This window comes from Thalassophryne amazonica, chromosome 9 (assembly GCF_902500255.1).
Source record: "Thalassophryne amazonica chromosome 9, fThaAma1.1, whole genome shotgun sequence".
Lineage (NCBI taxonomy): Eukaryota > Metazoa > Chordata > Actinopteri > Batrachoidiformes > Batrachoididae > Thalassophryne > Thalassophryne amazonica.
This window is the reverse complement of record NC_047111.1, coordinates 25,086,543-25,114,238: the sequence shown is the minus strand read 5'-3', so window position 1 is coordinate 25,114,238 and position 27,696 is coordinate 25,086,543. Positions and strand designations below refer to the sequence as shown.

Genomic DNA, 27,696 nt, shown 5'->3' with positions numbered 1-27,696 from the left:
CTGTCACTCCCGGTCGCTCCGACGCCCTCTCGTGCTTGAAGCCCGCACTTCAAGCAGGGCGCCATCTTGTGGTGGTGGGCCAGCAGTACCTCCTCTTCAGCGGCCCAGACAACACAAACACTGTTAACTAACAAAAGAAGAAGGGGGAAAAAGGGAAAAGAAAACTGTTAGCTGACATGTCAGGAGCACAATGCATAAATTTTTAGTGTGTAAATCTACCAGTGAGAAGACAGAATTTGGGGCCAAAACCAAAAAAGAGAATAAAAAGTTTTTTAAAAACACGTTTAGGGGAGGTGATGGTCTATTTGTTTAAGCATTGGGCTTGAGACCAGAGGATCCTCGGTTCAAATCTCAGCCTGACCGGAAAATCACTAATGGCCCTTGGGCAAGGTCCTTAATCCCTTGTTGCTCCCGGTGTGTAGTGAGTGCCTTGTATGGCAGCAGCCTGACATCGGTGTGAATGTGAGGCATTATTTTTAAAGCGCTTTGAGCGTCTGATGCAGGTGGAAAAAGCGCTATATAAATGCAATCCATTTACCAATTACATTTAAAATGTTTGAAAAGGGTGTAAAATGTGTGAAATAATAGAAAGTTCTTAAAAATATGTTTAAAAGATTTACAAAGGCTGTAAAATGTGTAAATGCATAGACAGTTCATTAAAATACGTAAATATATTTAAAATGTCTTTAACATGTAAAAGAATGAAAAGAAACACACAAAGATGTTGAAATTGTGTGTCTATTCATTTGTTCTCTGAGGGGGGGGCTCACTCTCCCACACTTTGAAAACCCATTTTGCCAATACTCACTGTATAGTCGCCCTTTCTTGACTTCAGTGAACATAAATACTTGTTTTATAAGAAATAAAATAAAGACATCTTTCCTGACCTCATATTTAACTGTTGACAGCACTGTAAGGGTAAAACGTGCCGTTTCTAACCTACATTGTTTATAAATGTAACTATTAATTTCATTCTAACATTTTTCTAACATTTAAATTCTCTCTAAACATTTTAGTTGCTGAAATTATTATTCTAAGTAGTATTAGTAGTAAAAAAAGGGTTCTAAAGTGGACCTTTAATCTAGGGGTGTAGTGGGGGGGCACATCCCTGCACCGCCCCCTTTCTCTATGGATTCGCCCCTGCTTTGGCATTTGACCAGGAAAAATGGATCACATTTATTTATGCAGAAAACATGATGACCAGATTGACAGGTAGTAAATTTTTATCAATGTTTTTTACGTCATGTCCTCCTCAGAAAGAGAATTTCGGTGCGTTTGGGTGGAAAAAAGTGTTAGTCATTAATGCGTCGCTGATCTGCTGTTTTTAGTGAGGAGACACAGATTGGCACAGAGTTTTAAATAAAGGGGGGAAAGAGCATAAAAATGTCTTCGTAAAGCTCAGTGCAGGTGTGCTGTCGTCGCCACGCTTTGAGAGACGACGACTGTTTTTCCAACTCGGAGAGGCTGGTGACCACGGAGGAAAAGGTCGCAGCTCACTGAAAGCAGGCAGTTGAACAGCGACCCCCTGCTAACGGGCCAAGTTTAATGCTGCAATCGACCCACAATGCAAAAATAATAGTAACGCACAGTGACTTGTAGAAGTAACTTTAATCTGATTACTGATTTGGAAAGATTAACGTGTTTTTCTTGTTACTGGAAAGGTGGCCAGATCAGAGTAACACAATCCCATCACTGCCTTCAAGACACGTTTCGGGAACGAGACGGGGATTCTGAAGTTACTGTTACAACCATCAGAATTGATCTCAATGATAAAAGTTGAGACAGATAAAAAAATCTCAACCATCACTCCCACAGTGACATCCCACATCTGTTAGGACACTTATTGTCATTGTTTACGCCCGTTACACCAAATGATTTGTCCACTAGAGAGTGCTACTGGGTCACTTGTCGTGGACTGCAGCTTGAAGTGTTTATTTGGTCAACTAGTGGAAGGGGGATTTTGTTTATTTTAAGGTATTTACAAAAAGTTTTGGTCATCAAATGTTGATCATTAAATTCATATCAGTTTGTTATGAAGTCTATGTGTTTAATAAGTTTATTTTCCAGCTCTTTCCAGTGTATTTGACTCTGCATGGTTAACATTCCAGAGGGGAGGATGACATTTGGTCGCACTGGAATGTCAACCATGTAGACTCCGGCTGGGAATGATGGGGGCACTTTGTTAGCAATCACAGACTTATGTCAAGAACATGTACTTTTAATAAGAAGAGCACAGACATTCAACATGCCCAATAGTCTGTTCTTCTGTTACGTGCTTTTCTAGCCCAGTTTGTTATTGTACATTAAGTATTTAGACAGTGACACTACAACACTAGAGCTGCAGGAAAGCAACATGTGCTTATAGGGTCGACAGTCGGCTTTAATTCAAGGGGTTCCAAAAATAAAGTGCAGTAACGATTCAGGAATTACAGACATTTCTACACATAATACCTCCATTTTCACAGCCTATAAGTAATTGTATGAAAGAAATATAAGGATTGTTTTTAATACAAATCACTGCTTTTACAGTCAGTTTTGTTTAGATAGCTCATGGGATGGATACAATTGCAAGTTGGTGAATTTCAGTTACATTTATTTATATAGCGTCAAATCACAGTGGTGCTTCACATGGGTGAGGACTAACCTCACCAACCCCACTGAGCAAGCACACGGTGTTCGTGGTAGCGAAAAACTCCCTGTGGCATTTTTTGAGGAAGAAACCTCAAGCAGAACAGACTCAGAGGAGTGACCCACTGCTTAGGCCATTCTACCAAATAACAGACAAGATAAAACAAAAGCAAACACTAAATAAAATGAAAAGGGTGCGGATGGCACCATTGGGTCAATATCAGTAAATTCAATAATTATGTCATCCCAACGAAGTGCAAGTCCTCAGATTTGCCAGCTGATGATATTGTAGTTCTTGTTGTTGACTGTATGATGCGGGTAGCACCCCATCTTTGAACTGAACATGGCTTCATTTACATCCATCATTAAAAAAAAATCAAACTCTATTGTACTGCATGGTTATATCACACGGCCTGAATCACAATTTAACAGACTTTTTAGTTTTGCAAATGCTTTTCAAGGATTCAAAGGAATTTTATTGTCATATGCACAGAAGAACATGTTCCCTGCACAATGAAATGTGTCTACCCATCCTAATTGCCAGTAGGAGCAGAAGTCGCCATTAGGCGCCCGGGGATTTCACACAAATGAAAAAATGGCATATTTTACGAAAGCACATTTATTTATAAACACCAACACACGTTACATTGATTCACTTGTGTTGGTTTTTACATAGAATTAATTAGTCAAGCAATCAGTATGAGCAGAGGCTAAGTTTACCCGTAATCCCTTTGGGCACCTGTGTGTTAATGTTCAAATCTTCAAAATGAGTGCATTATTTTAAAATTAACAGATATGTGTTATATATCCACTTTGTACATTTTAAGAGTTTACATTAATGTAGTTATTCTATCTGGAATAATTTGATTTAGTCAAAACAATAAGTCAAACCTGCTTCCCATTTCAAGTCCTCTGCCTCATCGCTGGACCGCTATATGGGGTTAAGGAATAATGATTCTTTTTTTTTGTGGCAGTTTGGCAGCCGGACCCTTTCTGCTGGGGGTGAGTTGAGCTCAGCTCCTCTTAGCTACCTCACTGCTGCAAAATATATAGCAGACAGGAGCAAAAGGGATTATAAATGTTTTTCAACTTACTAGCTATGTAAAAAAAACGTGTTAGCGGTCTAAAAGTTATCGGAACTAAATTTATCAGAAGATAATTGGTCCGATGATGGTTTTAAAACTTATCTGAAAACCTAATCCGCTCACAAAAACATTAGCTTCGATAATTATTGGTTATTGGATTAGCTGAACAGTGCCCACCACTGGACATTTAACTGCATTCAGCCTCATGTGTTGGCAGATAAACTAATGAACCTTTTTAACTTTGAACCGAGCATTGTTAGCTGGCTTCTGGACTTTTTAACTGTGCGGTCCCAGCGCGTTAGGGTGAATGGGCAGCTGTCAGATGTTCTTTTCTCCTCCACCAGAGGAGTTTGTGTGTTTGTTTGAGTTTGTAACTGCTGCTGCAAACAAATTGCCCCACAGGGACAATAAAAAAAACCTTGAACCCATTTGTGTCCATGATGGGTGTATGTAAACTTTCAACCACAATTGTAGCACAGAATGACTTGCAGCATTTGACAAAACAGAAAAGCCAGTGACAGTGTATCTGTAGAACAAGTGGACCGAGTTTTCATTTTAAATATGAAACGCTATTTTCAGTTCCTGTGTTGGTGCCACACATGTAACTGTACTGTCTCTGTGTTTGACTGTTGAAGCCACAGAACACATTTAAATCAAAAATCAGTCATGAACTTTTAATAAAACTGTGCAGATGAAGTGATGGTCATCCTATTTGCTCCTCCACAGCAGTGGCATGAGGACTACAGACTGTTCAGGACTGTCTTTGTCTACATGCTGAGCGGACTGGAGCACTACCAGCATGGAAAGTAAGTGTGTGTGAGTGTGTGTGTGTGTGTGTGTGTGAGAGAGAGACACTGTGCATGTGAAGAACAACAAATTGAAAAGAAGGAAAAACCACCTTTTTCTGAAATCCAGATTTTAGCTTGGAAGGAGTTTAGATGGCTTTTAGTGCCAAGTAAGTTCTTTAGGTGAAAACACAATAATCGTGTAAAAACATAATAAAAAATTAGGGTACTTTGAACATTTTAAATGTGTTGTTTGGTGCCATTTTCCAAATCTCAGTGATTGGTTTGAGACATGATGTTTGCTGACATGATGATTGTTGGTTCATGTCCTGATGGTGATGCAGGATGCGGGAGGCGTTAAACTATCTGGCGCATGCTTATGAGACCAACGCCGCCCTGCTGAGGAACGGAGAGAAACGTGGTGTGGACAAATCCCTGATTGCATTTTACAGGAGGAAGTGCCTCACGGTGAGTAAGGCAGAATATGGCACGAAGCTCCACCCCCTCTAAGAATGAATTTAAGGTTGCTGCTATTGATGTGGTACCGTATGCAAACAGCAAATTTCTATTAGTACGCCACCTATTGTTACTTGTGCTACTCAACATCTCGATTTATGCACAACTTTAACCTTAACCTCAAGTTTGAGGTTTAGTGTTCGGTAAGGTAGAAATGTTTTGCCACAAATCCGTGCCCGCTCTGCCATGGACCTTTAAGGGCAGGGCACAGATGGAACCAGCGCCTTTGTTTTGAATTAGAATCATGTTTTATGGTTGCAACACAGTGTACTTGTATGAGCTCCACATGAAAACACACTTTAATGTGAGGAAAGCCTGTAGTGACGTTTACTGTCAATATCTTCCCCACTTCATCCACTATGCAGGCGCTGAATGAAAGTGCATCACGGCTATTTTGCAGCGGTGAGGACGGGAAGGTGGAGGAGAGCATCTCTATCATGGACGAGTCCATCATTCCGTGCCTCCATCTGATGAGCCGTAACCCAGTTTCAGACCAGGAAGACTGTGACGCCATGGAAACCATCCGCAGCCACTGGTGCTGCTGCCTGAGCCAGGATATGGATGGTACCATTTTAATAATTTCATCTTCTGACACAAAAAAATTCTTTTTTTCTTTGTTCGCTAAAGAACTTAATCAATTACCAACTTACAGACTTTGATCTCAAATACAAAAAAGGTTTCTTTGTAGGTGTGCTGTTCAGTACAATGTAACTGTTCCCAAAGCGGTCCGTAGTAAGGGTCCATTCACACTGTGACGTGAAGTGGCTGACGCTGGCCAACGTAGCAGATTCTCAAAAATCTCTATGAAATGCCGGAAGAGGCTTGATCCAGGCACTCCAATTTCCTATCTTCAACGCAAGTCAACGTAGATCAGTGGAGGGCAACGTTGTACTGGTTGAGACGTCAACATTTGAGATGTCATGTGACGTAGCTGATAGAAACTCACCATAACTATCCAATTGCATCACTTGCTGTTGCATCATTGAGACAGGTTCTACGTGTTCCTTCACATTTCTACGTATTTCTTTATGCCCAAGGGATCCAGAGGAGGTGGTGCATCCAGTCAGGCCTCAAACATTGGACAGCGGCGGTCAGCGCTGCCGATCAGAGCAGTAACAGTGTACTGGCAGAGGTGGTGCAGTGGTAGCGGAGCTCAACTCTTGCTAGCGTTTTAGCATGAACGTCAAAGATTTTAAGCATGTTGAAAATTTGTCCATGACCACGACAAATTGTTACCCGACCGAAGTCCACTTAGCTCCCGCAGAGTCTGGCGGATCTCAGTGCTGGTTGGCAATCAACTTTTTGCTCTTCTTCAGCAGTCGTCGAGCTAATCGTCATAGTGTGAATGCACTCTCAGACAGTAATGGGTAGAATAAATGCATTCCTTTGATTTAAACATTCATTTTCTTAGAAGCTGCCATGCTAGTGTGTTATGTGCTAGCTAGCTACTGTGGCTCAGTCATTACAGTGGCTGCCTGTGCTAGCGCATGGCAGCGACTGTCGTATTCAAGCAGCCTACTGCACACTCATTCATACTGTGCACAAAAGTAAAATTACGCCCCCTGTTTCTACTCATCTTTTTTCCTCTTAGACTCCTTGCAGGTGAAGCTGGGTGAGTTCCTGCCCAGAGTCCTGGACTGTTCAGCAGAGACGGTAGTGCTTAAAGACCCGCCTAAAGTCCACGTCAGCCTGGCCCACGACCTCTGCAGTCGCCTGGCTGCTGTCATTGAATCTATCCACAACACCTCCATTGTCACAGTGAAGTAAAGTCCTGGATGAGGAAGGACACCAAACCCTCAACAACCTCCTCAAAGCAAACACTGTGACTGAGAGCGCTGCAGCCTCTGGAGGCTTACGTGCTGTTCCACTGGAAATTATGTTTTTGAACCACTCGCCATTATTACCATGTTCAGGGGAGGGTCTATCACTGCATGCACAGCTGGTCATAAAAAAGTCAAAAGAATTCATCAGTAACAGAAACTGCTGGTAAAATGTCTTCACACTTTCTGTATGCGGTATGACAAAATATCAAACATATGACAATATTGTACTTCCTGTTTCTCGTCTCAATGACGTGGCTGCTTTTTTTTGTACCATTCACACCCAACCCAATAACCAACTGTTAAAAAGCGCATTTCCATTACAAATTGCACAATTTGTAGTAAAGAATTGAAAATACACTTAATAGAAGCATGTGAACTTTGAAAAAGTAAAATAAAACATCACAAAAACATTTTTACACTTGCATGAAGTGGTTTTTCTGGCGATTTGTAAAAGCCTAATTTCACTAAACTAATGGAATCACTTTTGTGGCAACTACAGGTCACGTGACCCTCTAAAATGGATGGGACAGTACATGGGGATGAAATTAAGAGATACATGTTATGTATCTCAACACGACATTGGGCAATGTAAGACATGACATTGTTGCAGTATTGGATAAAATAAATAAATAAAAGACCAATATTGAGCAGAATTTACTGATGCATTACCATGAATTTTGGAATTACATAAAAAATATGCAAGAAGATAAAACCTAGCCATGGCATGCAATCACAGTGAAATTTTTTTTCTTTCCTGAAAAAAATCACTAAACATTTGAGCAAATCTGTAATGGAAACCCAGCTAAAGTCACTATGTAAAAGAACACGAAACTACAGCTGCATCTTTTTTTTTTCTTAGTGTTTTTGTGAGTTGGAATTAGAGCCTAATCGATAAGAACCTTTTACAAACATATCGGTATCTGCATTATTTTTGCAGATATGAAAATGTTTATTATACTGAATAAACAATCCAGAAAAACTCTGGAAATGGTGTCATTATGCAATTTTACCAGACAGCATTGTTTAGAATGCTGTCAAGCATGGCTAGGACTGCCATCGCCCCTTGGTCACATTAGCTACGGTCAAACTATTCAAGAAGTCAGTTTTCTGCCAATGCTGAGCAACGCAACCCCGATCCGGGGGACAGCAATATTACGGCAGCTTGACATGCACTGATTGGTAGATGAAGTTATTTAGAATAAATTTCATGTTTAAACTGTAAAACATCAAACCTCAATAATATTTCTGTCATAAGGGTTTGATCATGAAATGGTAGGAATCATTGCCGTTTTCTGTGAATATATCAGCAGATATATCAGTATCATGATTTTTTTTTTTTTCCTTCAATATTCAGATCAATATTGGCCTCCAAAAAAAATCCATAGAGGTTCAGGCTTCAGTTGAAATGTTTAAAAAAACATGTATGTACCTTTACGACACATATGCAGCTGAACATCAGATGTATTATTTAATTGGACTTTTTCAGCTCTTCTATGTTTTATGTTCAGAGTCCTGACATGCATGTGCAGGGGCCTGTGGCTTTAGATTATGTGAAGGTTTTTTTTTTTTTTTTGTTGTTGTTGTTGTTTGTTTTTTCTTGACTGACTGTGAAGGTAAATGTAACCAGCATCGTGTGGAAGACGTGTATCAGTCATTCTGTTTGGCACCGTGTGAAATCTAACAGGTTTTTTTTCTACCCGTCTTGTCTTCACACTGACCAGTTTCATGCTGTTTTTCACGACGGGAAAGTGTGTACTTTCTCATGAGTTGATTGTCTGAAGTGCTGGGGTCCTGGTCCTGATTCAGGGCTGAACACTACGTCTGTGTTGCACAGGAACAAATACTGTTCACTATTTAGCAATGAAACATTTTTTATCATGTGTTTGCGGCGACTGTACGTTAGCTGGGAGAGCAGGTCCACGTGTTGGATCTTGGGTCTGGCTGAGTGTTTTAAGTGTGCCTGGGCAAGTCACTTGACTACAAATCTGCTCATTCTTGGGGTGCGTATAAAAATAAACTCCACATGAATGTGGAGGAAGAGATGTTAAGAAAGAAGACTAATATAGCACTTTTCTAAAGACTCAAAACACTTTACAAAACACTGAAATAAAGATCTGTTTTGTAGGACTTTGCTGTGTGCCGTGTTTTTACTCACATAGAGCTGAAATTACCAAGAGATGGGCTCCACACTTGGGTGCATCAGTCTCAGAAGATATGGGCATGAGAGTAAATGGAAATTAGGAAGAAGAAGAAGAAGGGCCTTTATTGTCATTGTACATGCATAAATACATACAGCGAAATTTGTCCAATCAGCCACTAGAAGCAGTGGGCAGCCACAGTCCGGTGCCCAGAACCAACTCCAGATGTGGAGACGTGGCCTTGGTCAGGGGCAGAAAAAGGAGCGGACCCTAAATAACCATGTTTTTGACAGACAGCGGGAGAACATGCAAACTCCACACAGAAAGGAACTGGGCATGGGTGGAATCAAACCCCAGACTTTCTTGCTGTGAGGCACCAGTTCTAACCACTGAGCCATTGTGCTGCCTACATGCATCTCTTTGTTTGATCGAAGTTCATTCCAGCAGCTTCATGGTTTCCTCTGTGAACACTTTTAATGACTAACTTATTTTGAATGCAATCCATCATTAAAAATTATGAGGCCGGCACACACAGACGCACACCAAAATCTGATTGAGGATTTTGCCTTTGTTTAACATAAAAGCTATATATAAGTTAAGTTTACATACATACTTGTGCATGTATTTCTATGTCGAGATTAGTGGTATTCTTACGTTACATAATCCTTAACCATAACATGGCTATCCTTAACCTTAACCCCTAACTATAATCCTTAACCATGGCCATAATCCTTAACCAAAACATGTCTATCTCTAACCATAACCCTAAACACCAACAATAGATTTGGGAATTATTACTACTACATACCGGAGCCACTTTGAACATAAAATAACATTAATCATATTTAAATACATGAGTGACGGGTGAACTGCTCCATCAATAAGATTCAGTTTGTTTTTGCTTGTCGATTGTGGCATTCTGCTGCTATTCCGTGCTCCTCCTGACCAGCTGGGGGCAGCAGTTGATTTCCAACCCACAATGATATCAAAGTCAGAAGAAGAAGAAGAAGAAGAAGAAGAAACAGAAGAGGAGGAGGAACATCTTGATGTTTTGCTTCAGAGGAAAGAAAACAAACGCTGGTGGCTGAAGTCGCTCCACGTCTTAAAAGCTCTGCTGATTAAACTTAGAGGTTGTGTTAATTAGCGTTGAAGGCTCGGCCAGTCAACGGGCCGTGGTTATAATTGATGTGGTTGACGTGGACATGACGGACAGGTTTCTAGGTCCTGCTCGGGGTTCCTGCTGAGACTGGAACCGTCAGCGGTGGTTCTCGGACCGTCTGGACTCTGGAGCTCCTCTCGGCCGTTTAAAGGCTCCTTTCACCGTCAGGTATGACCACTTTAAGTAAACCGTACGAGAAACCAGCAAAGCTCTATCTAGAACCTTCTTGATTTGAGCTCATTTATTCAGCTTGTCGTCTTTAAGGCTGCAGCGTGTTTTTAACTTTTTTGACCGCGAGCAGAGAGGACTTAATGCTGAAAACGTGAGTATTTGTGTGACATTGTGTTTTGTAAGAGGTTCAGTGTTTGGTTAGTGTTAGTAGATCCTGCTGACTTTGTTTAACAGTGACTGCGTGGCTAAATTTAGCCGCAGGCGGCTTCCATCAGCTGGTTCAGCCTTAAAACAGCTTCCAGGCGACTGTTATCGTTTCCAAAAATTTACCAAAAACCAAAGTGAGTCAACACCGAAGACTTGGGTCTGACATGTGCTTTGGTCCATGTTTTTGACGAAAGTCCAGAACGGTGAACGAGCATTTTAGGGGTTAGTGCGCGTGCGCAATTAAAATTGGTCCCAAATATAAGATCTTTTTATTGTCCATATCTGCTTTCAGACGACATAATACGAAATTACGTTTCAAAAAGGTACTGGGGTTAATACTAAAACAAATTAGACTAGGGAAATATAAATAACAAGAATAAAAAGCACTACATCAGTAACAAGCAGCATGGCAGAATTATTGTGCCAAATACAGCTGTGCAAAACTCGTTTTTCTGCAAATGTGCAGGTGTGCAAACGTCCCCGTCTTGTGCAATCAGGGTATAAACAGATGTGCACATCTGAGGTAGTGTACTTAATTCAGTGCCATAGTGCTCCACCAGAACATTAATTTGTTCCTGATCATTCCTCTGAGTGTTTAACTTTTTCAGGACAGCTTAATTTCTGAGACATTCATTAATTAATTTTCTGCTACATATCAAGTTCACACTTCCCTATACTCAGCCGATTTATCTAAAGCCCACTTTATGCTACTCCATAGACATGTAGAGCCCTCTGTGTCATTTCGAACCCTCTCTAAGGCCTGATGTGCACCTCCCAAAAATTGTAACTACACGTCGAAATGATGGAGACCGCAAGGGCTGTGATTGGTCCACTTAACTACTTAATTTCTGGAAGGTCGACACATTAAAGTACCTGAAATGCATTTCTTCTTCCATATCCTGAAGAAGTCGAATAAGGGTTGACTATTCGCCCGTCCTCTGCCTTGATTCGTTCAGTGAACGCACTGACCTCCTGCTTACTGTCTCCGCTTTCATTTTCATCTTGACATTTGCAATAAAAGCTTTTAGTGTTTAATGCTGATTGGCTCCAACAACTTTCTTTCTCTCACGGTAGCCATCATTCACTGTCTGTGGCGGAACAAAGCCAAGAGGTAAATGATCAGTCTTCACATTGCGCCCCCTACTGTTTTGTGTGTATTGCCACGAGGGCTGCCACAAATCATTTTGATAATCGAGTAGTCACTGATTGTTTTTGCGATGAATTGACTAATCGGATCATATGTAAATTATGGCTTATCACACCAGCATCCAGCTGTTATTTGTCTTTGAATGTTGCTATTGTTTATTATATAATTTAATTCCTTATTTATTTTACTATGTGTTATTGTTGACAATATTGTTTTAATACATAGAGATTGAAAGAGAGAGAGAAAGAGACCTTCTCAAAGATTGTATCATATTTCTTTTACGTCATTGTGGTGAAGAGAGATCGGCGTGGTAGGTAGTTATCATGGTATTCTGGGTTGAATTGCTTGATCGCCAACCATGGACAGAGGTCTCATGTCAGTCACCAACATGTTAAAGATTGCTTCAGTCAGGATATTTGCTTGCTGAGGTGTGCATGTTGTTAGCTTTGTAATAAAGTTATCCACTGAAGAGGAACATTTGTTTTTCTTAGCACTGTGACGTAGCATTATAAAACATTAGCGTTATCACATTTCCTATTCAAACAGGACACTGCTGTTATAACGTTACAGCATACACGTGCTAAGGCTAATGAAATTGTCATTGTTGATGTTAACGTTTACAGCTGTCAATAAAAATAGCTCACTATATACATTAATGTTAGTAGCTAACTAGCCAGTCAGTCGCTCTTCGTCAGCATCTGAATCAGCCACAACATGCTTCCTTCTCAGGTGCTGCTGCATCGCTGTCATACTGCTGTGGAAGGCGAGTTGTGCCTTCCAGATTTGGATAAAATGTTCCCAAACTTTGGAGCTTTTCAAGTCTTCTTCATGACTGATGTCAGTGAAGCCTAAGACACATTCAGCCACTTGGAAAACTTCATGCATCCGCCATCCTTTGACTGGTCTAAAGAAAACTGGCTGCTAAAGTGATAATTTGTCTTAATAAGAATAACGCTTTAAATTTAGTTTGTCCAATTCCTTTGAAAACGGAGGGACTATCTTTAAGCCTAGTCTACACTAGCAAACATTTGTTTGCAAACACCACCAAACTTCATGTTTGGTGGTGTTTGCCATGAAACGTTTGCCTGAGTTTGGTAGTGTGGACGTATTGCCAATCACCACCAAACTAGTTTGCAAAAGTCTGGACATGTTCATTCTTGAAAACATGTTTGGTGAAATTTGCCAACAAACAGCCAATCACAGAAGAGCTGGTGATCATGTGAATTACTAGTTGGACAAAATGGCAGCCTCCAAGAAGGAAAGAGTGGGGGGATTTGAAGAGATACAAAATTTAATTGAGGAATATGAGAAACATCCATGCCTATACAACACCATAATCAAGTGTGTGTCTTGCTTTTGTATCAGTGGCTCCACCTTCTGAAGGAGCTCCTCGAAAGCTGCCTCATCCATCCTCAGAAAGTTCTTATAACTTGGTTTGTCTGAGGACTGTATTTCTTTAAGAAGGCAATTGTAGGCCCCATACTTGTCTTTTCTTAATCCAGGATCTGCACCACAAGCGAGGCTTGTGCTTTTGGTGGCGACGTTCCACAGCAATTACACATATACTGCTGCAGATGCCCTGATGACTTCTCTCTTGAATTTTGCCATTGTTTCTGATCATTTTTAGAGGAAAAGTACAACCCCTGGCAAAAATTATGGAATCACCGGCCTCGGAGGATGTTCATTCAGTTGTTTAATTTTGTAGAAAAAAAGCAGATCACAGACATGACACAAAACTAAAGTCATTTCAAATGGCAACTTTCTGGCTTTAAGAAACACTATAAGAAATCAGGAAAAAAATTGTGGCAGTCAGTAACGGTTATTTTAGACCAAGCAGAGGGGAAAAAAATATGGAATCACTCAATTCTGAGGAAAAAAATTATGGAATCATGAAAAACAAAAGAACGCTCCAACACATCACTAGTATTTTCTTGCCCCACCTCTGGCTTTTATAACAGCTTGCAGTCTCTGAGGCATGGACTTGAGTGACAAACAGTACTCTTCATCAATCTGGCTCCAACTTTCTCCGATTGCTGTTGCCAGATCAGCTTTGCAGGTTGGAGCCTTGTCATGGACCATTTTCTTCAACTTCCACCAAAGATTTTCAATTGGATTAAGATCTGGACTATTTGCAGGCCATGACATTGACCCTATGTGTCTTTTTGCAAGGAATGTTTTCACAGTTTTTGCTCTATGGCAAGATGCATTATCATCTTGAAAAATGATTTTATCATCCCAAAACATCCTTTCAATTGATGGGATAAGAAAAGTGTCCAAAATATCAACGTAAACTTGTGCATTTATTGATGATGTAATGACAGCCATCTCCCCAGTGTCTTTACCTGACATGCAGCCCCATATCATCAATGACTGTGGAAATTTACATGTTCTCTTCAGGCAGTCATCTTTATAAATCTCATTGGAACGGCACCAAACAAAAGTTCCAGCATCATCACCTTGCCCAATGCAGATTCATGTCAGTCCAGTCCAAGCAGATCTGATTTGATGCAGGTGTTAGTTTTGGGGATGAAAATTTACAGGGTGATTCCATAATTTATTCCTCAGAATTGAGTGAGTCCATATTTTTTTCCCTCTGCTTGGTCTAAAAATGTAACTGTTACTGACTGCCACAGTTATTTTTCCTGATTCCTTATAGTGTTTCTTAAAGCCAGAAAGTTGCCATTTGAAATGACTTTAGTTTTGTGTCATGTCTGTGATCTGCTTTTTTTTTTTTCTACAAAATTAAACAACTGAATGAACATCCTCCGAGGCTGGTGATTCCATAATTATTGCCAGGGGTTGTACAAAACATTGAAAAACATTACCAAACATTTGTTTGGTAATGTTTGGTACTGTTTCATAGTATGGACGCCCAAGCCAAACATAAGCAAATGCAAAAGTTTGCAAACAAAAGTTGCCAGTGTAGACTAGGCATTACAAATGAGCCTGACAGTTTAGTCTGGCAGTAAATGACAGAAGCTGCTTTGGCTAGTTCATAGCAACTGCTTGCAGTCTCTACGTAACTGATGGCGATGACACAGGTACTTGAACTTATAAGCCATGTTTCTTATCCAAGAGCAAAGTTTATCCCCTAATTGTACATATTCCACTTTATCAGAATCAGATTTACTGGCAAATTATGTGCACAGGGGACTATGACTCCACTTTAACTCGGCTCTCACAGTACTTGCGTATCAAACAGATTAAAATAGAACGTTGTTAGAAAACTGCAAAATAGACGAGAGTTTGTGTATACAAGAATGATGTGTGCTACAGGTGCGCATGGGCCAGCTGCGATGTTTATTTCACATAAGTATGTGCAATAAAAGTGTTACAAAACACACATAATTGAGTGATATTGTTATGGCCTCTGCTCTGGTCTGCAGGGAGAGAAAGCAGTTCCTCCTGCGGGCAGAGGTGGACCATTTTCAGTTGGTGTCACTTGGGGCTCATTATATAAGCAGGGCTCCAGCAACATTCTCGCTGTGTGTGGGGTGGGTCTGTGTCTGTCTGGAAAAGGGAGAAAAGCTGCATTCTTCATTCAGTCCAGGAAAAGTTGGGAATTTTAACTTGATCTCCTGCTCCAGGAGGTTTTGGAGTCTCCTGTTACCATCACTTTGAGAGAAGGAGAACAGTGTCCTGTCTGTTAATAATGGGCTGCCATGGGATGGGGGGGGGTATGGCATTTTTGTGTTCTGGAACTCTGTTCCAGCTTCTTTGTTCGGTCCATGTAAAAGCAACCACACTCACACTGGAGTCTGTAAACTATAAATGTTGTGTTCCAGTTGGCAAAAGAATTCATTATAAATTGTCTACTGACAAACACTCGGTTTAACATTTTCACCATGATTGCTGTCACCACATCAGTGGTTCACTTATAAGATGCCCCAATGCATTACATTACTGCATTCCAGACAAATGTAACTGGGTAACTCCAGTAATGTAGCGCTGACCACACCATCTCCTCTTTGTCCTACAGTTGTCATGAGCAGCGAGCTGAACGTACCGATGGGTTCGCCGGCCCCTGGTGTCTCCGAGCAGGCTACAGATGGAGGTGGGATGGACTACAGGGACTGGGTGCGCCGCAGTTACCTGGAACTGGTCAGCTCCAACCATCACTCAGTGCAGGCCCTGTCATGGAGGAAACTCTACCTGAGCCGGGCCAAGCTGAAGGCCTCCAGCAGGACCTCTGCTCTGCTGTCCGGCTTTGCCATGGTCAGTTTAGCTGATTCCTAGTAGGGGTGTGAATCTTTCAATATCTCACAGTTTGATTTCGAGCTGCTAATTCCGGGATCCGCTTAAGTGTGACGTGAAAGGCAGTGTGGTAGATGATGCAGTGAAAGCAAAAGTGTGTCTAACATTATGTAGTTTTATATTTGAAAAAGGCAACAAACAAAACTACTTGGCAAATTATCCATGTGGCTTATTCTCAGCCTTTTATGAAACAACAGAATGAGTCTGAACCTTTAATGTTCTGATGATAAAAGCGGACATTTTCTTTAGCAGGCCAAAACAAGCCTCCTTCATGTTTTTTCTTATTTTTAGATTTTGAAGTTAAAAAATGTTCAGATGGAACCACAACTTATTGCTAGATGCTTCAGGTGTGCCGCACGGTGTCTACTCCAGTTCACACAGAGAGAGAAGCTGTAAAACAAATTACCAGTTTAAAAAAAAAAACCCTAAGTAATTAACACTTATAAAATAAATTATTGATATTGACATTTGTGAATCAATTCAGAACCTTCAAGATGCATCTAAGAATTGTTTCAGGGTTAGCATCATGTCTGGAGTTCAAAGAGATGCTAATATCACTGTGTGTGTGTGTGTGTGTGTGTGTGTGTGTGTGTGTGTGTGTGTGTGTGTTGGCGCTGCAGGTGGCCATGGTGGAGGTGCAGTTGGAGATGCAGTACAACTACCCCCGCGTGCTGCTCATCGCCTTCAGCGTGTGCACCACTGTGCTCGTGGCCGTGCACCTCTTCGCCTTGCTCATCAGCACCTGCATCCTGCCCAACGTGGAGGCCGTCAGCAACATCCACAACTTAAACTCGGTCAGCGAGTCTCCCCACGAGCGGATGCACCACTACATCGAGCTGGCATGGGGCTTCTCCACCGCCCTGGGGATCCTGCTCTTCTTAGCGGAGGTGGTGCTCCTCTGCTGGATCAAGTTCTTGCCTGTAGACTCGGGAGGGGCCAACCAGGTGGCACTGGCCGCCGCTGAGCTGGCCCTGGCCTCCGTGAACTGCAGCACCGCATCGTCCTCATTAACCAATGTGGTGAAGCCGCTTAGGCCGACGCCCGCTCCGCAGCACAGCGGCTGGCAGGCGGCGCTGGCCTCCACCATCATCATGGTCCCTGTGGGAGTGATTTTCGTGGTCTTTACCATTCACTTCTATCGCTCTCTGGTGCGCCACAAGACAGAGCGCCATCACCAGGAGATCGAGGAACTGCACAAGATTAAGGTGCAGCTGGACGGCCACGAGAGAGGCCTGCAGGCCGTGTAGCCACGCCCTCACCCCCGTCAAATGCTCTTCATGTCTTCAGCTCGTGAATGCATTAGATCAGGCTGCTGACTGGTTCTCGCGGTGTGGTTGGATCTGTGGTGTACCTGTGTTACTTTGTGTCACATTCGAGTGAGTTTACAGGAAAAAAGGGCTATTGTGTTACTGTTGTGTGTTCATGGATTATCTGCTAAGTCTTTGTCACTGTTTACATTTAAGCTCATTTCAGACCTGCACTTTGACATCACTTTACTTTAAACTGTTTCTGGATTTGAAAACAATTTTCCTCTCCCCCCCCCCGTTCTGTACTGGAGCCTCCTCCCAGTTTTCTGAACCTGCTTTTCTGACAGGCTGCTGCAGGAAAAACACACACTCACGCCCCCTACGGTCAGTTTAGAGGTACCAGGTCACCTGACCAGTATGGCTTTGGAACAGAACCAGGTGGGGAGTGAACCTGTGACCTTCTCGCTGTGAGGCAGGAGTGCAAACTGCTAAGCTCCATAACACAATCATGATATCCATTTATATATTGGAGAGAAAAAAGCTTGTTCCCTCTCACAGGTTACTGTTGTGGGTGTGTGTGTGTGGGTGTGGGTGGGTGGGTGGGGAGCAGTAGTCTGAGTCTGAAGCGTCTGTTCAAAACCAGACCACAGAAACATTTGAAGCTGATGTGTTTCGTCATGTTGGCACTTCTCGTTTTTGTTGCACTCTGGTGTAATATGTGATACTGTAGTGCCACAACAATCTCTGGCATGACACTGTCACACCCTGTTCTTGAGTTGCACCATCACCAATCCCCACCTCATTCAGTGCCAGATTCTTCTATTGGTTTATTCAGTTTCCAGTGGTGAGGGATTAATGGTTCAAATGGCCACTGCTCAGCCGTACTGAGGCTCAGGAGCTGGAGGTCGTCTGTACGACAGAATGTAAACGTGTCTTACAGTTTCACTAAAGTGGGTATTGTGGTGGTGTGGTTACGTGTTTGAATGTAGAGGTCAAGACAACCTGCTGTCAGATTTGTGGGCTTGAGTTGAATCGCTTTGCTGGCATGTGGTCAGAATATGTCATCACATTCCAGACATGTGTTGCTCAGTTCTTATGTTCTTGATCTCTGGAGAGACAAAAGCGTATTTGTGCAGCGAGTGTTGGGGCTGCTAACGGAACATTTTGCTTTGTGCTTTTTTACGTGGGTCATGGTATGGAGATTTGTCCCTGCAAAACAATAAAATATTAACTCTTGTGAATTCTTAGTGGTTATGAAATGTCACGCCTGAGATTCCACAGCATTGTACGGGGAAGGGGGTTCCTGCTCAAGCATTTGTCGCACTTTGCATGTGTGCGCACAGGAGCTGCTTCAGGGCAAACAGGTCCCAGCAGCACACAGAACCTGCAGCCCTGGCCAAAGACATGCACAATCCGCTGTGCACAGAAAGGCTTGTTGCTATCTGCATGCAAACACACAAAAATCTGCACCTCTCTAAATACACTTAGAGATGCGAGGAAACGATACGTGACAAAACGTTCCAGAGGTGGGTCTCAGGATCCAATCTGCCTATGCCGTTTAATTCTCTGCCTTTATTTCCACAATGACCTTGAAAAACTAGTTCAACTTGTAATGACTAAAGTCGAGGGTTGGAACAGAGATGAAACGAGCTCTGCTCGGTACCTGCTCCAACAGCGTCTTTACTTTTGATGTCACATTATGAAATAAATGTGGACAGAACTGGAACTTTAAAATGGTCAAACTTACATCAGATCAAACACTTCTGAAAGAGGTCGGGTATGATGCCAACAATCTCCTGGAAGTGGTTCCACTTGAAACTAAACATGGACCAAACAGACTGGTGAAATTCAAGCTGGATCTAAATTGATGCATTTTTCATATTTTGTGTGACCTTGAAATGTGAACTCGCTGTATTCTTGGACCCAATACACCACTTCCACTCATCACTCAATACAGAGTATTAATTTTTTGGGTCAACTTTCACCAAACTTTTGAAGGTCAAGGTCAAAGGTTAATCAGAAAGCATCTCCCAAAGCGGAACAATGAGCCAAATTGGACATTTCTATGGTGAGTAGTTACGGCTGATTTTCACTTTTTGCATGACCTTGAAACAAGCTATGAATTTATTCTAGGATAAACTGACCCCTACAGCCAAGTTTTATGACGATAGATGCAGAACTGTGCCCGTGAGACTGTTAACTAACGTGGCTGATTATGGGATTCTCACTTTTTGTGTGATCTTGAAAAATGAGTTTATTGTAGGATTATCTGAATCATACATCCAAATGTAATGGCGACAGATGCACAACTGTGCACCTGAGACTGTTAACGACCACACAAAAAACAGGCGATCATACAACCCCTGGCAAAAATTATGGAATCACCGGCCTCGGAGGATGTTCATTCAGTTGTTTAATTTTGTAGAAAAAAAGATCACTGACATGACACAAAACTAAAGTCATTTCAAATGGCAACTTTCTGGCTTTAAGAAACACTAAGAAATCAAGAAAAAAAAATTGTGGCAGTCAGTAATGGTTACTTTTTTAGACCAAGCAGAGGGAAAAAAAATATGGAATCACTCAATTCTGAGGAATAAATTATGGAATCACCCTGTAAATTTTCATCCCCAAAAATAACACCTGCATCAAATCAGATCTGCTCGTTAGTCTGCATCTAAAAAGGAGTGATCACACCTTGGAGAGCTGTTGCACCAAGTGCACTGACATGAATCATGGCTCCAACACGAGAGATGTCAACTGAAACAAAGGAGAGGATTATCAAACTCTTAAGAGGGTAAATCATCACGCAATGTTGCAAAAGATGTTGGTTGTTCACAGTCAGCTGTGTCTAAACTCTGGACCAAATACAAACAACATGGGCAGGTTGTTAAAGGCAAACATACTGGTAGACCAAGGAAGATATCAAAGCATCAAGACAGAAAACTTAAGGCAATATGTCTCAAAAATTGAAAATGCACAACAAAACAAATGAACGAATGGGAGTAAACTGGAGTCAACGTCTGTGACCGAACTGTAAGAATCCGCCTAAAGGAAATTGGATTTACATACAGAAAAGCTAAACGAAAGCCATCATTAACACCTAAACAGAAAAAAAAACAAGGTTACAATGGGCTAAGGAAAAGCAATCGTGGACTGTGGATGACTGGATGAAAGTCATATTCAGTGATGAATCTCGAATCTGCATTGGGCAAGGTGATGATGCTGGAACTTTTGTTTGGTGCTGTTCCAGTGAGACTTATAAAGATGACTGCCTGAAGAGAACATGTAAATTTCCAGTCATTGATGATATGGAGCTGCATGTCAGGTAAAGGCACTGGGGAGATGGCTGTCATTACATCATCAATAAATGCACAAGTTTACGTTGATATTTTGGACACTTTTCTTATCCCATCAATTGAAAGGATGTTTGGGGATGATGAAGTCATTTTTCAAGATGATAATGCATCTTGCCATAGAGCAAAAACTGTGAAAACATTCCTTGCAAAAAGACACACAGGGTCAATGTTCTTTGGTGGAAGTTGAAGAAAATGGTCCATGACAAGGCTCCAACCTGGAAAGCTGATCTGGCAACAGCAATCAGAGAAAGTTGGAGCCAGATTGATGAAGAGTACTGTTTGTCACTCAAGTCCATGCCTCAGAGACTGCAAGCTGTTATAAAAGCCAGAGGTGGTGCAACAAAATACTAGTGATGTGTTGGAGCGTTCTTTTGTTTTTCATGATTCCATAATTTTTTCCTCAGAATTGAATGATTCCATATTTTTTTCCCTCTGCTTGGTCTAAAAAGTAACCGTTACTGACTGCCACATTTTTTTTTCCTGATTTCTTATAGTTTCGTAAAGCCAGAAAGTTGCCATTTGAAATGACTTTAGTTTTGTGTCATGTCTGTGATCTGCTTTTTTTTCTACAAAATTAAACAACTGAATGAACATTCTCCGAGGCCGGTGATTCCATAATGTTTGCCAGGAGTTGTATAACTAGGTAACTAACTGTCCTGCAAATGTTTTTGAATTTGTAAAAAGCCCAGGCCAAAGGCAATCCTAGGTTAATCAAGTCTGGCTTCAAATAACCTGAGGTTAACTGCACCTGGATTAAAACACATAAGTGAAAAGGTGGAAATAGGGCAGTAGATAACATATTTACAGAGAAATCACACAAATGGTGATAGAAGCACCAAATTCGACACAAATACACCTTAGACATTACTCTTCTTAAAAAATATAAATAAATAAATGGCCAGGTCAGTTGAATTACACAGGGGTCAACATTGAAAGATGCTTCAATCATATTGAAAACTTTACCACATTATTTGTCTGAGCATAAAGATTCCAAAAAGGTACAGTTTGGAGTATCTGTGACTGAATGTTCTGGAGTTATGGGTAAAAACAGCATGATGACAAAAGTCCGTTTCAGTTTGTACAGTAGCTCTATTTTGGTAAAAAAAAAAAAGTGATGCAAATTATTGGTTAATAGGGTATTTAACAGGAATAGTTTGCACCATGGGTCATGCTTACGGGGTAACATACACTCAACAAAAATATAAACGCAACACTTTTGGGTTTTGCTCCCATTTTGTATGAGATGAACTCAAAGATCAAACTTTTTCCAGGTGTGCCTTAGACTGTCCACAATAAAAGGCCACTCTGAAATGTGCAGTTTTGTTTTATTGGGGGGGGATACCAGTCAGTATCTGGTGTGACCACCATTTGCCTCATGCAGTGCAACACATCTCCTTCGCATAGAGTTGATCAGGTTGTCAATTGTGGCCTGTGGAATGTTGGTCCACTCCTCTTCAATGGCTGTGCAAAGTTGCTGGATATTGGCAAGAACTGGTACACGCTGTCGTATACGCCGGTCCAGAGCATCCCAAACATGCTCAATGGGTGACATGTCCGGTGAGTATGCCGGCCATGCAAGAACTTGGACATTTTCAGCTTCCAAGAATTGTGTACAGATCCTTGCAACATGGGGCCATGCATTATCCTGCTGCAACATGAGGTGATGTTCTTGGATGTATGGCACAACAATGGGCCTCAGGATCTCGTCATGGTATCTCTGTGCATTCAAAATGCCATCAATAAAATGCACCTGTGTTCTTCATCCATAACAGACGCCTGCCCATACCATAACTCCACCGCCACCATGGGCCACTCGATTCATTCATTGACATCAGAAAACCGCTCACCCACACGACGCCACACACGCTGTCTGCCATCCGCCCTGGACAGTGTGAACCGGGATTCATCCATGAAGAGAACACCTCTCCAACGTGCCAAACGCCAGCGAATGTGAGCATTTGCCCACTCAAGTCGGTTACGATGATGAACTGGAGTCGAGACCCCGATGAGGATGACGAGCATGCAGATGAGCTTCCCTGAGACGGTTTCTGACAGTTTGTGCAGAAATTCTTTGGTTATGCAAACCGATTGTTTCAGCAGCTGTCCGAGTGGCTGGTCTCAGAAGATCTTGGAGGTGAACATGCTGGATGTGGAGGTCAATCAATCAATCAATTTTTTTATATAGCGCCAAATCACAACAAACAGTTGCCCCAAGGCGCTTTATATTGTAAGGCAAGGCCATACAATAATTATGTAAAACCCCAACGGTCAAAACGACCCCCTGTGAGCAAGCACTTGGCTACAGTGGGAAGGAAAAACTCCCTTTTAACAGGAAGAAACCTCCAGCAGAACCAGGCTCAGGGAGGGGCAGTCTTCTGCTGGGACTGGTTGGGGCTGAGGGAGAGAACCAGGAAAAAGACATGCTGTGGAGGGGAGCAGAGATCGATCACTAATGATTAAATGCAGAGTGGTGCATACAGAGCAAAAAGAGAAAGAAACAGTGCATCATGGGAACCCCCCAGCAGTCTACGTCTATAGCAGCATAACTAAGGGATGGTTCAGGGTCACCTGATCCAGCCCTAACTATAAGCTTTAGCAAAAAGGAAAGTTTTAAGCCTAATCTTAAAAGTAGAGAGGGTGTCTGTCTCCCTGACCTGAATTGGGAGCTGGTTCCACAGGAGAGGAGCCTGAAAGCTGAAGGCTCTGCCTCCCATTCTACTCTTACAAACCCTAGGAACTACAAGTAAGCCTGCAGTCTGAGAGCGAAGCGCTCTATTGGGGTGATATGGTACTACGAGGTCCCTAAGATAAGATGGAACCTGATTATTCAAAACCTTATAAGTAAGAAGAAGAATTTTAAATTCTATTCTAGAATTAACAGGAAGCCAATGAAGAGAGGCCAATATGGGTGAGATATGCTCTCTCCTTCTAGTCCCCGTCAGTACTCTAGCTGCAGCATTTTGAATTACCTGAAGGCTTTTTAGGGAACTTTTAGGACAACCTGATAATAATGAATTACAATAGTCCAGCCTAGAGGAAATAAATGCATGAATTAGTTTTTCAGCATCACTCTGAGACAAGACCTTTCTGATTTTAGAGATATTGCGTAAATGCAAAAAAGCAGTCCTACATATTTGTTTAATATGCGCTTTGAATGACATATCCTGATCAAAAATGACTCCAAGATTTCTCACAGTATTACTAGAGGTCAGGGTAATGCCATCCAGAGTAAGGATCTGGTTAGACACCATGTTTCTAAGATTTGTGGGGCCAAGTACAATAACTTCAGTTTTATCTGAGTTTAAAAGCAGGAAATTAGAGGTCATCCATGTCTTTATGTCTGTAAGACAATCCTGCAGTTTAGCTAATTGGTGTGTGTCCTCTGGCTTCATGGATAGATGAAGATGGGTATCATCTGCGTAACAATGAAAATTTAAGCAATACCGTCTAATAATACTGCATAAGGGAAGCATGTATAAAGTGAATAAAATTGGTCCTAGCACAGAACCTTGTGGAACTCCATAATTAACTTTAGTCTGTGAAGAAGATTCCCCATTTACATGAACAAATTGTAATCTATTAGACAAATATGATTCAAACCACCGCAGCACAGTGCCTTTAATACCTATGGCATGCTCTAATCTCTGTAATAAAATTTTATGGTCAACAGTATCAAAAGCAGCACTGAGGTCTAACAGAACAAGCACAGAGATGAGTCCACTGTCCGAGGCCATAAGAAGATCATTTGTAACCTTCACTAATGCTGTTTCTGTACTATGATGAATTCTAAAACCTGACTGAAACTCTTCAAATAGACCATTCCTCTGCAGATGATCAGTTAGCTGTTTTACAACTACCCTTTCAAGAATTTTTGAGAGAAAAGGAAGGTTGGAGATTGGCCTATAATTAGCTAAGATAGCTGGGTCAAGTGATGGCTTTTTAAGTAATGGTTTAATTACTGTCACCTTAAAAGCCTGTGGTACATAGCCAACTAACAAAGATAGATTGATCATATTTAAGATCGAAGCATTAAATAATGGTAGGGCTTCCTTGAGCAGCCTGGTAGGAATGGGGTCTAATAAACATGTTGATGGTTTGGATGAAGTAACTAATGAAAATAACTCAGAACAATCGGAGAGAAAGAGTCTAACGAAATACCGGCATCACTGAAAGCAGCCAAAGATAACGATACGTCTTTGGGATGGTTATGAGTACTTTTTTCTCTAATAGTTAAAATTTTGTTAGCAAAGAAAGTCATGAAGTCATTACTAGTTAAAGTTAATGGAATACTCAGCTCAATAGAGCTCTGACTCTTTGTCAGCCTGGCTACAGTGCTGAAAAGAAACCTGGGGTTGTTCTTATTTTCTTCAATTAGTGATGAGTAGAAAGATGTCCTAGCTTTACGGAGGGCTTTTTTATAGAGCAACAGACTCTTTTTCCAGGCTAAGTGAAGATCTTCTAAATTAGTGAGACGCCATTTCCTCTCCAACTTACGGGTTATCTGCTTTAAGCTACGAGTTTGTGAGTTATACCACGGAGTCAGGCACTTCTGATTTAAATCCTTAAACCTAGTTACAGCGCTTTCTGAAAGACTTCTAGTGTAATGAAACTTATTCCCCACTGCTGGGTAGTCCATCAGAGTAAATGTAAATGTTATTAAGAAATGATCAGACAGAAGGGAGTTTTCAGGGAATACTGTTAAGTCTTCTATTTCCATACCATAAGTCAGAACAAGATCTAAGATATGATTAAAGTGGTGGGTGGACTCATTTACTTTTTGAGCAAAGCCAATAGAGTCTAATAATAGATTAAATGCAGTGTTGAGGCTGTCATTCTCAGCATCTGTGTGGATGTTAAAATCTCCCACTATAATTATCTTATCTGAGCTAAGCACTAAGTCAGACAAAAGGTCTGAAAATTCACAGAGAAACTCACAGTAACGACCAGGTGGACGATAGATAATAACAAATAAAACTGGTTTTTGGGACTTCCAATTTGGATGGACAAGACTAAGAGACAAGCTTTCAAATGAATTAAAGCTCTGTCTGGGTTTTTGATTAATTAATAAGCTGGAATGGAAGATTGCTGCTAATCCTCCGCCCCGGCCCGTGCTACGAGCATTCTGACAGTTAGTGTGACTCGGGGGTGTTGACTCATTTAAACTAACATATTCATCCTGCTGTAACCAGGTTTCTGTAAGGCAGAATAAATCAATATGTTGATCAATTATTATATCATTTACCAACAGGGACTTAGAAGAGAGAGACCTAATGTTTAATAGACCACATTTAACTGTTTTAGTCTGTGGTGCAGTTGAAGGTGCTATATTATTTTTCTTTTTGAATTTTTATGCTTAAATAGATTTTTACTGGTTATTGGTGGTCTGGGAGCAGGCACCGTCTCTACGGGGATGGGGTAATGAGGGGATGGCAGGGGGAGAGAAGCTGCAGAGAGGTGTGTAAGACTACAACTCTGCTTCCTGGTCCCAACCCTGGATAGTCACGGTTTGGAGGATTTAAGAAAATTGGCCAGATTTCTAGAAATGAGAGCTGCTCCATCCAAAGTGGGATGGATGCCGTCTCTCCTAACAAGACCAGGTTTTCCCCAGAAGCTTTGCCAATTATCTATGAAGCCCACCTCATTTTTTTGGACACCACTCCGACAGCCAGCAATTCAAGGAGAACATGCGGCTAAACATGTCACTCCCGGTCCGATTGGGGAGGGGCCCAGAGAAAACTACAGAGTCCGACATTGTTTTTGCAAAGTTACACACCGATTCAATGTTAATTTTAGTGACCTCCGATTGGCGTAACCGGGTGTCATTACTGCCGACGTGAATTACAATCTTACCAAATTTACGCTTAGCCTTAGCCAGCAATTTCAAATTTCCTTCAATGTCGCCTGCTCTGGCCCCCGGAAGACAATTGACTATGGTTGCTGGTGTCGCTAACTTCACATTTCTCAAAACAGAGTCGCCAATAACCAGAGTTTGATCCTCGGCGGGTGTGTCGTCGAGTGGAGAAAAACGGTTAGAGATGTGAACGGGTTGGCGGTGTACACAGGGCTTCTGTTTAGGGCTACGCTTCCTCCTCACAGTCACCCAGTCAGGCCTGCTTTCCCGGCTGCTCGGGATCTGCCAGGGGGTAACTAACGGTGGCTAAGCTACCTTGGTCCGCACCGACTACAGGGGCCTGGCTAGCTGTAGAATTTTCCACGGTGCGGAGCCGAGTCTCCAATTCGCCCAGCCTGGCCTCCAAAGCTACGAATAAGCTACACTTATTACAAGTACCGTTACTGCTAAAGGAGGCCGAGGAATAACTAAACATTTCACACCCAGAGCAGAAAAGTGCGGGAGAGACAGAAGCCGCCATGCTAAACCGGCTAAGAGCTAGTAGCTGCGCTAAGCTAGCGGATTCCTAAAAACACGCAAAGTGAATAATGTGTAAATAATTTAGAGGTGATTCAGCAGGAGTGCTTTAGTTAAGGCACGTAAAGATTACACTGGGCAACAAATCGTAATCTAGATAACTAGATCAATCTAACTGCGCAGATTAAACAGCTAACAGATACAGAAAAACACCGCTGTGCTCCGGAACAGGAAGTGATACAATACCGCAGTGAGAGCCAACCACCAGTAGAGGCCAGGTCCTGGGCTGGTGTGGTTACACGTTCGTCTGCGGTTGTGAGGCTGGTTGGATGTACTGCCAAATTCTCTGAAACGCCTTTGGAGACGCCTTATGGTCGAGAAATGAACATTCAATATACGAGCAACAGCTCTGGTTGACATTCCTGCTGTCAGCATGTCAATTGCACGCTCCCTCAAATCTTGCGACATCTGTGGCATTGTGCTGTGTGATAAAACTGCACCTTTCAGAGTGGCCTTTTATTGTGCACAGTCTAAGGCACACCTGTGCACTAATCATGGTGTCTAATCAGCATCTTGGTATGGCACACCTGTGAGGTGGGATGGATTATCTCAGCAAAGGAGAAGTGCTCACTATCACAGAGTTAGACTGGTTTGTGAACAATATTTGAGGGAAATGGTGATATTGTGTATGTGGAAAAAGTTTTAGATCTTTGAATTCATCTCATACAAAATGGGAGCAAAACCAAAAGTGTTGCGTTTATATTTTTGTTGAGTGTATGTCACGTCATAGAATCCAATGGACATCAACATTGA

At 41.8% G+C, this 27,696-nt stretch overlaps 2 protein-coding genes across 7 annotated transcripts in view; both read left to right on the top strand.

Moving 5' to 3' along the window:
* usp28 (ubiquitin specific peptidase 28) overlaps nt 1–8,964 on the top strand; it is an 83,001-nt gene extending 74,037 nt beyond the window's left edge. For all 6 annotated transcript variants that reach the window (XM_034177813.1, XM_034177818.1, XM_034177817.1 and 3 more), the window contains exons 23-26: nt 4,440–4,519; nt 4,843–4,966; nt 5,380–5,578; nt 6,606–8,964. In XM_034177813.1, the coding sequence (XP_034033704.1) occupies nt 4,440–4,519; nt 4,843–4,966; nt 5,380–5,578; nt 6,606–6,781 (579 nt within the window). In that variant the 3' untranslated portion in view covers nt 6,782–8,964. The remainder of the gene's footprint in view (nt 1–4,439; nt 4,520–4,842; nt 4,967–5,379; nt 5,579–6,605) is intronic.
* A 1,028-nt stretch (nt 8,965–9,992) lies between these two features.
* Nucleotides 9,993–17,309, top strand: orai2 (ORAI calcium release-activated calcium modulator 2). The gene is made up of 3 exons (XM_034177820.1): nt 9,993–10,302; nt 15,639–15,874; nt 16,534–17,309. The coding sequence occupies exons 2-3, from the start codon at nt 15,644–15,646 to the stop codon at nt 17,158–17,160; spliced, it is 858 nt and encodes a 285-aa protein (XP_034033711.1). The 5' UTR covers nt 9,993–10,302; nt 15,639–15,643; the 3' UTR covers nt 17,161–17,309.
* Nucleotides 17,310–27,696: the final 10,387 nt, after the last annotated feature.

Bases quoted from the DNA above. Each gene is read 5' to 3' on its own strand.
- orai2 (XM_034177820.1), top strand. From the start codon at position 15,644: ATGAGCAGCGAGCTGAACGTACCGATGGGTTCGCCGGCCCCTGGTGTC. The intron at 15,875-16,533 runs GTCAGTTTAGCT...TTGGCGCTGCAG, and splicing joins TGCTGTCCGGCTTTGCCATG to GTGGCCATGGTGGAGGTGCA.